This window comes from Clupea harengus, chromosome 9 (genome assembly GCF_900700415.2).
Source record: "Clupea harengus chromosome 9, Ch_v2.0.2, whole genome shotgun sequence".
NCBI classification, from domain to species: domain Eukaryota; kingdom Metazoa; phylum Chordata; class Actinopteri; order Clupeiformes; family Clupeidae; genus Clupea; species Clupea harengus.
In genome coordinates this window covers 9166606-9181898 of record NC_045160.1, presented here as the reverse complement: position 1 = coordinate 9181898, position 15293 = coordinate 9166606, and the positions used below count along the sequence as shown (strand labels likewise).

The following is a 15293-nucleotide window of genomic DNA, read 5'->3' as shown; positions in this document are numbered from 1 at the left end:
CTTTCCAGGGCTTGATAAAGCTCACTGCATTTGGGCTGTAGGTCATTTAGCTGTTTCCAGCTCTATATCTGCATCGTCAACGCTGGGCATTAGTTGTCCGTACTCCGATTTTATAGTTTCCCCATCGTAATAAATATGCATTCATGATATTTTTCTATGACCGAGTTTGACAGGTATTGGTCAGGTAATAGTCGAGTGACAGCTGATTTCACAAGCATTAACTTTAAACCAGAATATTATAACGTGTCGGCATAGTCGCCCCGTAATGCCGTGCAGCGGGCGCATACTGTTATACTTTATGTTATGCATGACGTTCCCTAGGCTATATGTTCCTTACCGTTCTAATTACATGTCGTTGTTCTGTGTTGGGACAGAGCTTATACAGGTGGGTGACGGTAGCACAGTCTGTTCGTGGGCATAAAGCCCGTGCCATTGTGACAGTGTGTTGTGTTTAATAAAAAGCCATAACAAATATACCACGCTTCCGTGATTTGTTACAATATAATGGTCTTGCTTCTATAATGTATAAACACGTAGGTTACAGGGTGGGTGTGGCAGAGAGAGAGAGGGAGAGCGATGATGCACACGGATATATCAGATTTAGCGACCGGAGCAAAGTTATGTTGCTGTAACGTTGAACTCTTTGCAATCAATAAATACAGTACTTAATAGGCTAATTGATACAATATCTCCTCGTTTGAGTGTGGTTGTTTGAGTGCAATGGGAGTGTATGATCGTTATTGTCTATAAAGCAGTGTTTCTCAAACTTTTTCAGACCAAGGACCACTTAGCCAATAAAAATTCGCGGACCATTTAACTAAATATCCCCGGAACAACATGCCTCCTACCCAAGACCTGGCGCCAGACAATTGTTAGCGCACACATGATTTTCGCGGGCTCTCCTTTTGTACGTACCAGTAGGCTAGTTATAGATATGACAATGCGCAAGGCAAAGCATCTGGAACCCTGCTCCATGTCGCAATAATGTCGTAGAAATGTCGCAATAATTTACTTGTGGCCGTCGCGGACCACACTTCATCATATTTGATAGAATGAAGAACACATTAGTTGTGAATACTATCACCGAGTTTGAAAGGTATTTGGTCAGGTAACAGCCCTTTAACAGCTGATTTGCTTTCTGATTTGACAGTACTGCTGTGTGTTTTAAGCAAATAAAATGTGGACTGTTTACAAGCGGGCACCTGCTATCGTTGATTATACAGTAAATACGTTGTGAAATGAAACAAAAACACATCACAGTTAAAGATGTATTAGTATTGATTGATTCACATCGATATGAATGGATGACATGACTAACAAGTGGTGGGAAATTAATATGAAAGTATTTGTTCGGTGAATTAGCGCGCTCTGTCCAAACAGTCGCAGTCAACGTTTTTGTCAACACTGGCACCACATAAGTATCGTAATTTGAACGTCCTTATACGTTTTTAAGGAGGGGTTGTAAAGGTACTCATATCTTCGGACCTCTTCTGTTATGTTTGTTCATAGTCAACAAGAATAAGCTTGTGAGACAGTCTGCAGGATATTCATAAATAAACGTGTCATTAGTATGAACAGCTGAGACAACGTATCGTCTCTTTCGTCTTCCGGGTCACGACCTGGCAGGGAGGGAGGGAGGATGGCGGCGGGATCTCAAGCATGCGCAAAGACGCAAAGTCCAGTTCCTTATCCAATTCACCGTTACATGCCGCAATAGTCGAACTATCAACTGGATCGGATCGAGTTATCCAGGGGTGTTAGTCCGACTATGTGCGGTCCGACTACGATCCAACTAAGGTGCTTACATGAAACGGATAATGCGATTTCAGTCCGACTAAGGCAGTTATTCGAATCCATGTAACCACGGTCACTGAGGATTTCAAAGTTACATACCAATGTTGCACAGAGTGAATCGCATTCTAAAAACAGATTCATCTTTCAGGTCTGTCTGTACACTATGCTAGGGTGACCAGACATCCTCTTTTACCCGGACATGTCCTCTTTTCGAGACCTAAAAAATGCGTCCGGCAGGGATTCCAAAAACGTCCGGGATTTTGCCTCGTCGGATATTTGTGTTTCTGTCTTTCACAAACTAGTTATTACCTCCTTACAAGTTTTGGAAACGGTATCTCCCTTACGTTCCACCTTCTTGCGCGAGCTCTAACTGTAGAGAGAACTGTCATTGGTCGACCACCTTCCCAGTGTTGCCAGATAGGAAAATTATCCTCCAAATGCGATCATTTTGTGCCTTTGATACTGTGATGAATGTAGCGTCAATTACGTGATGGCTTGCATTTGGTTGGTGACGTGATTGAGGATGTGAGACACCTGGACAGAAATTTTAAGAATGGCATGGTGCGTAACCAGTGGCGTATCTATCCCTAGATAGAGCTGGAGCTGGAGCCCCCCCCAAAAGTTTCCTTAGCCCCCTGCAAAAATATATATTTTTTTATTTGTATTTTGAGATCGTCAAATTAACACCTAACAACCTATTTAGTGAACTTATTTTGTTTAATTTTTAGAGTTAGAAATAAAATGGACTCGAGTAGCACAGGAATCCCGCTTGTTTGAGACTGTGATGGCAAGTGCACGGCTCTGTTTGGTCGTGAGTGAGCCTCGCGAGCGTGCAGACAGACGGTGATAACGTCTAGTAAACAGACTTGGAGCGACTGTCCGACCCAAGCTGGTGAAAGCTGCCATAATCAGCTGCTGGATATAAAGGTATAGCACATGAAGTTTTAAATAGTAAAAGAAACGAAATGGTTAAATCACGAGTTAATTATAGATGTCGTGGCTCTCTTTTATCATGCCGGTTCATTGATCCTGTGGGTATGCTACCCTACTCAGTAGCTCCGCCAGCTATAACTAGCTGGTGAACTCTAGCCTACAACGTTTACCTACTCACTTGAGCTGCAAATCCCTACCATGCTACAGTATAATTAGCACCTATCTCAGCAGATGTCTTCAATATGTTTATTGTTGTGCCATATTTTAAATCTAAATTGGTTAATTTCTCTTCCTAAAACACACTAGAGGACACTATTTAAGCACGCCCCCAGACCCCCCTAGTTTTACTGGGTCACAGAAAAAAGAATAGGTTTTATCTAGGGGCCAAAAGTGGGAACCTAGATTCGCCCCTGTGCGTAACCTCGCTGTTACATTACAATACGCCATTTCCAATCTGGCAACACTGAGCACCTTGCCGCCTCCACTAGTTGCATCGTTTACAATAGTACATGACATCTGCATGTAAAAAAGATGTCAAAACTTCGTCGCGGGGAGGGGACGGGGTCATCTGCATGTGAAAAATATGTCCAAAAACTCCATCGAGGGGGAGGGGGCGGGGTCCGCGACGAAGTGTCCTCTTTTTCACAAACTCAAATCTGGTCACCCTACACTATGCTACTGTCAGAGGTTCAGGGTTTTGTTGTGTACAGTAATTTAGTTTAAACTGAGTCTGAAGCTTACTTTTATTTTGTAGCTTTTTTACGTATGCAAACCAAATTCATCAAGGTTGTAATGGCATGATTTACCTTATGGTAATTGGTATGCTTAAAGAGTTGTGCCTATATTGGCCCAGGGTATCAAAAGTAAAAATGTTAACATACCTACATAAAATGTATACATTGATTAACAAACATCAACTGTGCTTTGGAGATAGACAGTGCACCTTTGTGTGTAACGTTGGCAAGCAGGTACAGTGCTGTGCAGTTAGTTAACCTCACTCCCCGACACGTGCTAGCGAACATATCTTAGCACTAATACGTTTTAGCCTCCTAGCAATGCATGCCTCCCATGCCCGAGGTTGGGAATTCAAGTCTGGTGTGGGACTAGAGAGACATATTAGTCTCTCTTCATCCATACATTTGTGTTCTTGTATACATAACGCACATAACATAATTATGTCTTAATTGCCTGTGCACTGCCCCTCTCTGATCCGTGTGGTTACAGTTAGCGGACTCTACTACTGTTGAGAAATCATACTCCACATTTTCTTGCAGAAATGCATCTTTAGTTGTTTTTTAAATATGTGTTGTAAACAAATATCTTAACTATAGCTACATATTTTTATGAGAAGGCTTTACATTTTCCATTCTGTGCAGAAAGACACATTTTGCCATTATATTCACTGCACCATCCAGTGGAATCAAACTGATAAACTCAACACTATACTACACATCTAAATCTTATGGCTCTATGACAAAGTGTCAAGCTCAAACAGAATTCCCACTGCTAGTGTGCAATCACTACTCAAGCTCAAACAGGATTCCCACTGCTAGTGTGCCATCACTACTCAAGCTCAAACAGAATTCCCACTGCTACTTTCTGACACACCAGGTTGTTCTTGGTCTTGGCCACGTTTGTGTCATCAGGCCCGAGGCAGCTTTTGTAAATGTGCAAGGCTCGCTCATAGTAGTGCTCAACTTCCTGGTACTTCCCTTGGTTCTGACACAGCAGTGCCAGATTGTTGAGCTGCTTGGCCACGTCTGGGTGCTCTGTTCCTAGGACCTGACCAAACAGAATAAAGATATGAATTACCAACAGTGCATGAACAACTTTAGATTTTGAGCCAAGTGTGCATTCTTATGTGGGTAGGAAAGCTGTCATTTAAAAGATGATAACCAAAATAGGAAGAAGGTCGCACATGTATGAGCCATTTCAGCTGAATTGAAGAATGGAACATGAGAGGGACATGAATCATTTTGATTTTTCAAAAACAACAACTATGATGAATGAACTACACGTTTCTCTCCAAATGGCGTCCTTCGCCACACCTTTTCTCTGATCTCCAGTGCTCTTTTGCACAATGGCTCTGCTTCCTTGTATTTCCCTCTCTTTCCATAGAGTACAGCCAGGTTATTCAGTGTAGCGGCCACCTCCACATGCCAACATACACACAAACACACAAATCAGATTTGGTAAATATTATTGCAGTGTAACACAACAGATAGTGATGTGATGAAAAACAGCATGTCATTTTGCAATGCTTTCCACAATCTGCTCATGTGACAGAATTCTGCTTGAAGACACAAAGGCCTGTAGACTCCACTCACCGCTGGGTGATCCATGCCAAGGGTCTTCTCACGAATAGCAAGAGCATCATTCAGAAGAGTGGCTGCTTCTTTGTACTTATTCTGATCTCTGTGAACACAGAGACAAACACGTGAAGTCCACACTAAGAACTACAGTACATGACAACATTAAGAAAAAAGAAAACCATAATTATCTCTGTGAACACAGAGACAAACACGTGAAGTCCACACTAAGAACTACAGTACATGACAACATTAAGAACAAAGAAAACCATAATATAGCTGCAAGCCAGGCAGCACAGCAGGGCCTCTCTGAGTGGTCAAATGGGGGTATTTCTTTTCACAGTTTGCAGTAAAGCATTACTGAGATATAGCCTCACTTCCTGTTTGGATGAATGCATTTGCAGAACAGGAAATGGCAGTTTGAAGTAATGGAATTCCATCGAAGGAGATGGAGTACATGTGTAAACGGATATATGGAGAGAACTGGAGTCGTTTTTTTTTTTACCAAACTTTTCAATTCCAAGGACAATGAAATATAGTGTAAAATGGAGCTCCAACTTGATGAACGACTACTATCTGAGGAGGAGCCTGGTGAGTAAGTTTAAATATTTCTAACTTTCACACTGGGAGAATTGCATGTTGTATAGGCAAAAAATGTTACCATAACATTATTTGTTAGTGGTGTTATGACAAATAGTAATATGCCACTATTTAAAAAACAGTCAAACCTTGCATTTCTGTGTGCAATAAGTAGTGTTACATAGCCAATCATGAGTATTTTTTCTTAGTTTGCTGTGTGTGCTAGTGTGAACTCTTACTTTATATATAATAGTGACTCAGGTAGAAGTAAAAGTACCCATCAAAATCATTACTTGAGTAAGAGTAAAAATGTATCTCAGAAAATGAGTACTCAAGCAGTGAGTAACTTCATATAATGATATTTTTACATCTATTAAGCATATGTATTATATTCAAAAAACGCAGAATAGCCATCTGCACATTCAATTAAATCACATTCCGAATAAAACAAATTAAAAAATAAATGAATTGTAGGCTGGAGAGCTGCTGCTGGCCATTTGGGTGGGATGTTTCATTAAAATGTATTTTACATGTTGTTATTGTTATAGAGATTTTAACGTCTTTTCAAGTCATTTCATTCTGAGGAAGCCGGGCTTCCCCTGATGTCCACTAAGAGTCGCAACTGGCTGTGCAACATTAAAAGGCATTGTATTAAAAATACAGTTAGTATTTCTGAGCCCAAGTTAAATAAAGCTACTTGCTTGTACCGTAATTGGCTGAGGTAACAGCTGTGTACCTAGGAATGGCTAGCCCAACTAAACTTTACAGTAGACCATTACAGAAATAAATCATATTCACAACTGACCTGTAGACTAGTGCCAGTATATTGAGCATGGTGGCCACATCTGGGTGGCTGTGACCAGACGATTTCTCCAGGTCTTCCAGCGCCTGTTTGCAGAGGGGCACAGCCACCTCATAGCGGCCCTGAGTGGCGTACTGGATCACAAGGTTGTGGAGGGTGCGCAGACGGGCTGGGATCTCATAGCCGCCGTGCTGAGCAGCTGCCACTGCACTCACATGCTGCTGAGAGCCTGAGGACAGGACTGGGGAGCGGGGGAGAGGAATGAGCTGCACAAAAGTGTGAATGTGTGCACATACAGTACATACACAAACACTGAAATATTCTGAAACCCTGATGTGATACAATTCAGACACTGACTGTTAAAGACGTATATAAATATACTTAAAGATCTAGGCCAAAGCTGTTTTTTATATTTTATTCAGCATTTTTAATAACAGTACATGCAAAGCCATGCACTGTACTGGTATCGGGTGGCGTCCTCTTCTTCCTGTTCTTCCTAGGCTTCTTATTTCAGTGCATGCAATGAAAGAAAATCTAATACAGATGTTCCCATTGACTTACATTGGGCCATTGTGACATCATAATAGGGTACTTAAACTGGCCTGCACCTGTGCTTCACTGACGCCTGCACCAAGGTTCCTCTTCTCTTTGTCCCTTTCCACTCAACTGTATAACTAGGAATATTGATAAGAAACACCTACCATACTCTATGTTTTTCTCTCCATCTCTCTATCTATCCTTCTTTCTATCTATCTATCTCTCTCAGTCTACTCTCTCTTACACTCCATCTCTCTGCTTCAATCCATTTTCTCTTCTATCATTAGTTTCCCTCTTCACTCTCACTTTACTGTCATTAAAGTAATTTTCTTTCAATTACTCTGTCCATCAATATGAGCTTTCTCAGACTTTAGTTCTCTATCCTCCCTTCCATCTTATTTCCTTTTTTCTTCAATGCCATGTCTGTCTTCCACTCTATCCATCGATCATTCTAACATCTCCTTCCTCCCCTCTGTCCATTCTCTTTCCTACTTTCACTCATTCTCTCTCTCTGTAGAACCTCCATCCACTTGTTTTTTCTATCACTCTCCAACTCCTCTTTCCCACTCTCTGTATCCCTCCATTTTCTCTCCTTCTTCCCAACTTTACTCTCTCTACTCGTTTATCCCTCCTTGCTGTATCACCTCTCCTTTTTATCCCATAATAAATGAAGCCAGTCACTTCACTCCCTCGATCTCTTCCTGTCTCTTTCGTTCCTGTTTCTCTTTCTCTCTCATCTTGTCTTTCTGACAAGCTATCCATATCACTCCATTTTCTCTCATTTCTATTCTATCTACTCATTTTTTCTCTCTATCTCGACTACTTTCAACTCCACCATATCAAGCAAAACATTTAGCTCCCTCTCTATGCCCCTTTCTCTCCTTTCTGACACAAAGGAACCACAATAATTTGCAATCGCCTAGCAACCACAATGACAACCCTAGCAACCAGCATAGCAACACCTACTCTAATGACATCCCTGCAACCAACATGACTGCCCTAGCAACGCCCTAGAAACCAACATAGCAGCCACTTCAATTACCATAGCAACCACCGTGACTACCCTAGCAACACCCAAGCACCCACCTCAATTACCCTAGCAGCCACCTAGCGACCACTAATAAAATGACAACCTTTGTCTCTCTCTCTGCATACCTTGAATTGCATTAAATGTCCTGATCTTTTACTTAATATTAATCTGCATGCTTTGCATGGTGTTTCCTTTAGGAAATGCTAATCTAGTGATTTTGCTGTAATCCATTACTGTGTGTTGGCTCCTCTTCATCAGTAGGAAAGAGATCATCCAGACACTCCATATTTGCTGATGTCTCTTTTGTTTCCTGCTCGGGAAAACACAAAATGAAGCTGATAAACTAAAGATTGTGTGTCCTTACCTGTCCTCATCTGTCTTGGTTGATCTTACCAGTGGAAGCTGGTCCTGGTCGTACTTGTGGATGCTGCTCATAAACTGCAGGTGGCGGTTCTGCTCTTCCAGCATCACCAGCTCTTGCTCGCACCCCTGGAGCCGCCGCTGTACCCCAGCCAGCTCATCCCGCAGCCACTGGTTTTCCTGGCACAGCCTCCGCACCTGGGCACGCAGCTTCTGCTTCTCTGCTTCCAGAGAGCCCAGGTGTGTAGACAGTGCCACCATCACCTGTAGTGAGAGAAAGAGATATCAGACATTGCCTTGTAATTATTTAAACCCCAATCTCCTTTTTCCCAAACCAGACTGTCCTCTTTTTGCATACCTGTGCTTCCCCAAGGCCAAGCTCTATCCTCTCCAGCGATTGTTGGATGATGATGCTCTTCTCCTGCTCCAGGGTGCCATGCTCAGTGGCTGCCTGTCTCTGGAGCCCCTCTTTGAGTCTGTCCAGCAGTGAGCTGCTCTCTCCACGTAGAGCCTCTAGCCCGGCCATCACCTGCTGGGTGCTGCACAGTAGCTCCTCCCCTGACAGCATACTGCTCACTCACCTCTGCCTTCCCCTGAGCTGTCAAGAGACATCATGGAACAGATAGCACATGAGAAATCAGCAAGAATCCCATTCTTACAGCTACATCTAGTGTGTTCTTCTGGACATTTAAATATGCAATGTGATTAAAGGAACATTTCTGGACCTTTTAACCTGGGCCCTATTTATGTGTTCTTTTCTTAATGATCGAAATCGGTTCAGTATTGAGATAGAGATAGAGCGCTAAAACCAGAAGCAAGCATCTGCGCCAAAGTAAACCACTTGTTTTTGCCACTGACAGGCTCATCATTGTTATTGTTAGAGTTTGATAATATGGAAAGGGTGAGATACTGAGATACACCTCCACCTGTTTACCTCAAGAACCATCTTCTGTCTTTTGTTCTGGGCTCTGACATAGCAAACCATTTAGTGGCTGTCGTCGATTACTTCTCCTTTTGTAAATGCTAGACAACAGCCCTCAACCGTGATAATTGCAGACGCAGGTTGTCAAACCAACCCTTAGAATAACATTCATGAGCCGGCCATCCAAATGCTTGCCTCATAGGATTCCACTGTATAGCCGTTTTGCTGTTGCTGGTTTTAGCGTTGTAACACTGGACCTATTTCGATTGTTAAGTGTCCCTCGTGGTCCCAAAAGGATCCAAAAATAAGGTTAAAAAATCCAGAAGTTTTTTCTATGAATACTGCAAATGGAGGATCTATATGGAGGGGCTACCGCTACTAAAATGGTGAATACATTGCACCACAGCTCTTAGACATGAAAGAAGGCTTCAACTAAAAGAAAAAACAAAACAGCCTTACCAACCCTTACCAAATGAATCTTCAAATGTATTCACACTGTATTCAAACAAAGGGAGGAAATGTTGAACAGTTAATGTGTCACTGGTGGAGCCTGTCTGGAATGAATGGTGAGCACTGCTTGTTTTAATCTCACAAAATTTGACCAACAGCTCAATATGTTTTTCAAACATACAGATGCCATCTACAGTAGTATCAAGTGGGCTAGAGACTGCATTTCTTTTTTCGAGGCTAAAGCCAAAGGGTGCATATGATGAAAGACAGAGAAGATGTTTCTCAAAGACTTTTGTAAAAAAGTGGTAAGTCGACCAGAAGGTTGCAATGACTTGATGCATTTGCTAAATGGTACGTGTATGCTCAGTGCAGAGGTCTGGGCGTTTAATAATAGTTTTTACGTTCTCATGTGGAGAGTGGAGAGAGAAAAAAAATGCATCTGCTGTGGACATCCTTGTCAAAACGTCATGGACATCATCCTTTTCAAAGGTAAAGAATATTAGTGTTTTCAATATTCTTTTGTTAAATAGTTGCAACTCATGGGAATCAGAGAAGAAGAATGTGTCACATTTACATTAAGTAAAAAGCCTTTGCACATTGAGGCGCCATGTTCATTGAGATTCAAATGATCAGACAGACCTTCCTATCTGCAGACCTTCACATTCTTGACATCTAGGCAGACCTCATACTACACCCTATTTACTAATATTCTTCAGATACGAACCCAAGTTAGGGTTGGAGGTCAGAGAGCCCTAGAATTACAAACCCAGATTAAGGAAGAAGAAACTGGGTAACATGTAACAAGAAACAAGTAACATGGCCACCTCATCTGTATCAACAACATTGGGCAATGTGATATGTAGAGAGAGGAAGAGGTAGAAGTTGCCCAACATGGTATTTTTTTCTTTTAGTTATACACAGTGATACAATCAAAGGAGCACACTGAACTTGAAGAACGGACCGGAAGCCTTGTTCTACAGACGAAAGTGATGTAACCGTACATTGATGTTTTTCCTGTTCTAATTGGTTTTATTCATTTAGTCATTTAGCAGACGCTTTTATCCAAAGCGACTTACAAGGATGTATACACATTTTACATTTACACTGCACATCAGGAGCAATTAGGGGTTCAGTGTCTTGCTCAAGGACGCTTTGACAGGGAATCGAACTAGCAACCTTCTGAAATGTGCATGTATGAAGGAAAAATATAGATGTAGTTGAAGACATTATCCCACTATTATTGCTGCATATGTAAGTCATGGGCTATCAATGAGACAAAGTGACCCAAAAATGCAACTATAACAAAAGAGTATCTTGCATTGCCCAGGATTTGAACCCAGGTCAGCTACTTGCTGTTCATCAACACTAACCATTGTACAACTGATCACACATGGTAAATTTGCCACACTCAAAAGTAGTATCTACAGTATTGTGATAGGCACGCAACAGATCAAACAATCAGGCCCCCCAATGACCAGACTGGACGCTCATCGGCCCCCAGGTCATTGGAGTTTGAGACCCCTGGTTTAGGGCCTACAATCATAATCTTAGTTTTTTCTGTGTTAAGGAGCAGGAAAACATTAGTCATCCATGCTTTGACATCTTTTAGGCAAGCTTTTGTCTTAGTTTCATCAGGTTTCATGGATAGGCATACCGTAATTTCCAGACTATTAACCGTGGTTTATAAATAGATAGAAATAGAAATAGATAGAAATAAGCATTTCTGCAGCCCTGCAGTTAATACTTGGGCTATAAATGGAAGTTAGTTAGAGGCGCGGTGAGTCAGCGGGGTAAAGCTCTCCCCCTTTCACATAAGAGACCATGACTCGTGCGTCAGCGGGGTAAAGCTCTCCCCCTTTCACATAAGAGACCATGACGCGTGAGGGGTGTAAAGCTCTCCCCCTTTCACATAAGAGACCATGACGCGTGAGGGGTGTAAAGCTCTCCCCCTTTCACATAAGAGACCATGACTCGTGCGTCAGCGGGGTAAAGCTCTCCCCCTTTCACATAAGAGACCATGATGCGTGAGGGGTGTAAAGCTCTCCCCCTTTCACATAAGACACCTCCATGACTGGTGAGGGGTGTAAAGCTCTCCCCCTTTCACATAAGACACCTCCATGACTGGTGAGGGGTGTAAAGCTCTCCCCCTTTCACATAAGACACCTCCATGACTGGTAAGGGGTGTAAATCATACCAGGTCTCTTGCCAGTTAACCTAGGTATCTCTAGCTAGCATCTTTACAGTTGGTACTTACTACAGCGTGTAATATGAACTAATGTTAATATGAAGCTGCACAGGCACCCACTAAAGCACTATTGTAGCTTTTTAACTATCCTATGATACGTTCTTAACAGTTGGCAGTTTGTGACAGATATAGAAATAGAAGAATAGAAAAGCCTTTATTGTCATTGTATTTATACAACGAAATTTTAAGTGCTTCTCCTGTTGGTGTGACGAGGGACAACATATAACACAACAACAACATATAACATAACAATACTACAACTATCCAAAAACAGTAGGAACAGCCCAAATATATATATATATATATATATATATATATATACATTAAGAGTAGAACAAAGTACGGTGGCATAGACTAAAGTACTTCAATAAATACACCAACAGTACTTCCCTGAGGTGCTTTACAATAAACACAGACAGCTTTGTTTATGCACATGTGTAAGGTGACTGAGATGGTATGTGACTTGTAGTCAATAAAGTGCTTAGTGTTTAGTGCATGTCGGTATTTAGAGTTCTGATGGCCGTCGGGAAAAAACTGTTCTTAAGACGCGTGGTCCTTGCTCTAAAGGATCTGTACCGTCTGCCTGAGGGCAGGAGTCTTTTAAGATGTTATTGGCCCTGCTAAGGTAGCGGGAGCGGGCAATGGATTCCAGGGAGGGCAGTGAGCAGCCAGTGATTTTTTGTGCTGTGTTGATGACCCTTTGGAGGGCTCTCTTGTCTGCTGCAGTGCAACCGGAGTACCACGCCGAGATGCAGTAGGTTAGTACACTTTCGTTTTTGTGGTGTCCAGTGACAGATTGTTGTCTGAGCACCACACTGTCAGTTTCTGTACTTCATCTCTGTACGCTGATTCATCATCTTCTGATATGAGCCCGATCACGGTGGTGTCGTCAGCAAATGTAATGATGGTGTTGGTGGGATGGGTTGGAGTACAGTCATGGGTGTACAAGGAGTACAGTAGTGGGCTCAGCACACAGCCTTGTGGAGCAGCCTGGTCTCAATCAGCCGTCGTACATATGTATACGAAAATCTTGAAGATACAAATTCGTAACAATACTTACTAAATCAAGTGAAATTTTGGTATGGCATTATTAACCACGCCCATAATACAATGTGAGTCAACGTCTGTCTCCTCCATATTCCGCCATATTGGATTTTTTTTATCTCCCATTCACTTCCATTGTACCAAAATGTTTGTAATAACTTGTGTTCTGCGTCATGAAATGCAGTTTTTCTGTTATATTCTTACAATTTAACATTGATTTCTCGTTAAAAATGCAATCATAACACGTTTATTTTACATCGTTTGACTTCACAAAGTGTGTTTCTTCTGTCTCAGTCATATTGGAGTTTTTGAGCTCCCCATCCACTTGCATTGTATCAAAATGTAGGTAAAAACCTGTGTTCTGCTTCCTGAAATACAGTTTTTCTGTTATATTCTTACAATTTAACATTGATTTCTCGTTAAAAATGCAATCATAACACATTTATTTTACATCGTTAGACTTCACGAAGTATGTTTAATCACCATTCACTTTGAATGGGGTGACGTCATCCGTTTTGTTGTACCAAAATATGTGTAATTAATTGTGTTCTGCTTCATGAAATACTGTTTTTCTGTTATATTCTTACAATTTAACATTGATTTCTCGTTAAAAATGCAATCATAACACGGTTATTTGACATCGTTAGACTTCACGAAGTATGTTTAAGATCAGGATTCACTTCCTCATTCACTTTGAATGGGGTGACGTCATCAGTGACCTTCGACCTTTTTCTGCTTAGATTTTTTTTTAAACTTACCGAGAAGTAGACACTGCACACTGTAAACCTCGTTATTGTAACTGAATAATATGTCTGAGGGGATTTGCGAGGTGTATGGGCCCATATATATATATATATACGTCTATGTATGTCTGCCAGACGTATGTCTGCCAGACCCGGTGGCGCACCTCTTAGTTCTCTCAATCCTGTGATGCTTTCCATGGACCACTTGGTAGATAGGTAAACAGATGCTAGTGTAAGACAAAATCACATAAACCAAACAAATCTAAACACATGTAATACCCCCCTAATCAACTAAACTGGACTAAAATCTAAATAATATATTAAATAATATTCCCTTACACCTAGCCAGGCAGCCCCTCTCCCTCCCTCTCTCTCTCTCCCTCCCTCTCCTCTCATATCACATTGCTAATGCTTATAATAATACTGATAAAATGGCCATATTGCCTACTGTAAATCTACTACCCAAAGGTATCTCCTTATCTGTTTCTGAAATAAATGTCTACTAACAAAAATGTTCTCTCTCCCTTGTAGCATGTTCCAATTGCTGATGGAAGTGGAAACATTGCTCCTCACCCCCACTACTCCTCAACTACGCATATGGACAGCCAAACTCTATCCACTCACTCTGTTCTTTTTCTTTTTCTCCTAATCCAGACTATCTTCGCTATAGGACGCTGCTGTAATCTCTCCACCCGGTCTACCCGTAGAAACCCTCTGCCAATTGCACCCACCGCCACCGCACTGCTGTACACTTACTCTACCTCATAGCCTATGCTAGCATTTATATACAATATATAATATTGCCACCATCAACATGTTTCTCTGTTCCTACTCCCCTTACCCCTGTAACAGTAAACCTTTGAGCACAGTGTATACCCACTAAACTGGTCTTGTTTGTATCATGTATTTACCACCGGATGTCTGTATATATATTATGTACACCTACCTAATGCAGGATATGTACAACACCTGTTGTTTCCCATCCCCTTCTGCCACACAACCCTCCCCATCCCCCCTTCCTATCTCTACCCGGCCGACCTCAAGCAGATGGGTCCCCCCTTATGTGCCGTGCTTCTGCTTAAGGTTCCTTCCTGACTAACAGGGAGTTTTTTCTTGCCCGTGTTGCCAATGTGCTTGCACTAAGGGGGTTCAGGCTCTGGGCTCTGTAAAGCGCCTAGAGACAATTGTATTGTTATGGCGCTATATAAATAAAATTGAATTGAATTGAATTGAATGTATGGGCCAGCTATGTTAGCTGCGTGATTGGTTGTTGACCTGTCAATCTCACTTTAAACGTTTCCGTAACCACCATAAGACAGACGCCCCATTGACTTGCTAGCGACGTACACGCGTCGTCGCCATTTTGTACAGGTAAAGACTGGCCTGTAACAAGGAGAAGGAGGAGGAGCTGTGTGTTTTTCTGAATAAAAAACACTAGCGTTTACATTTCTCACCCGATTTCACTGAGTCCTTTTTATATTCAGAGGTTTATGGTCTACGTGAAGTAGCAGAAAAAGTTTTGTCTCCATGTTACTTAGAATCTCG

The 15293-nt window shown here is 41.8% G+C and overlaps 1 protein-coding gene across 3 annotated transcripts in view; it reads right to left on the bottom strand.

Moving 5' to 3' along the window:
- Positions 1–15293, bottom strand: part of klc3 (kinesin light chain 3) — a 29948-nt gene that overhangs the window by 5362 nt on the left and 9293 nt on the right. The window contains exons 2-9 of one of the 3 annotated variants that reach the window (XM_031573279.2): positions 9736–9761; positions 8703–8942; positions 8378–8608; positions 8219–8294; positions 6421–6658; positions 5055–5142; positions 4776–4877; positions 4336–4509 (exon numbers count right to left, since the gene is read on the bottom strand). In XM_031573279.2, the coding sequence (XP_031429139.1) occupies positions 4336–4509; positions 4776–4877; positions 5055–5142; positions 6421–6658; positions 8219–8294; positions 8378–8608; positions 8703–8912 (1119 nt within the window). In that variant the 5' untranslated portion in view covers positions 8913–8942; positions 9736–9761. Of the gene's footprint in view, positions 1–4335; positions 4510–4775; positions 4878–5054; positions 5143–6420; positions 6659–8218; positions 8295–8377; positions 8609–8702; positions 8943–9725; positions 9762–15293 lie in introns of all 3 variants that reach the window. The other 2 variants (XM_031573278.1, XM_031573280.2) reach the window with 2 other exon arrangements.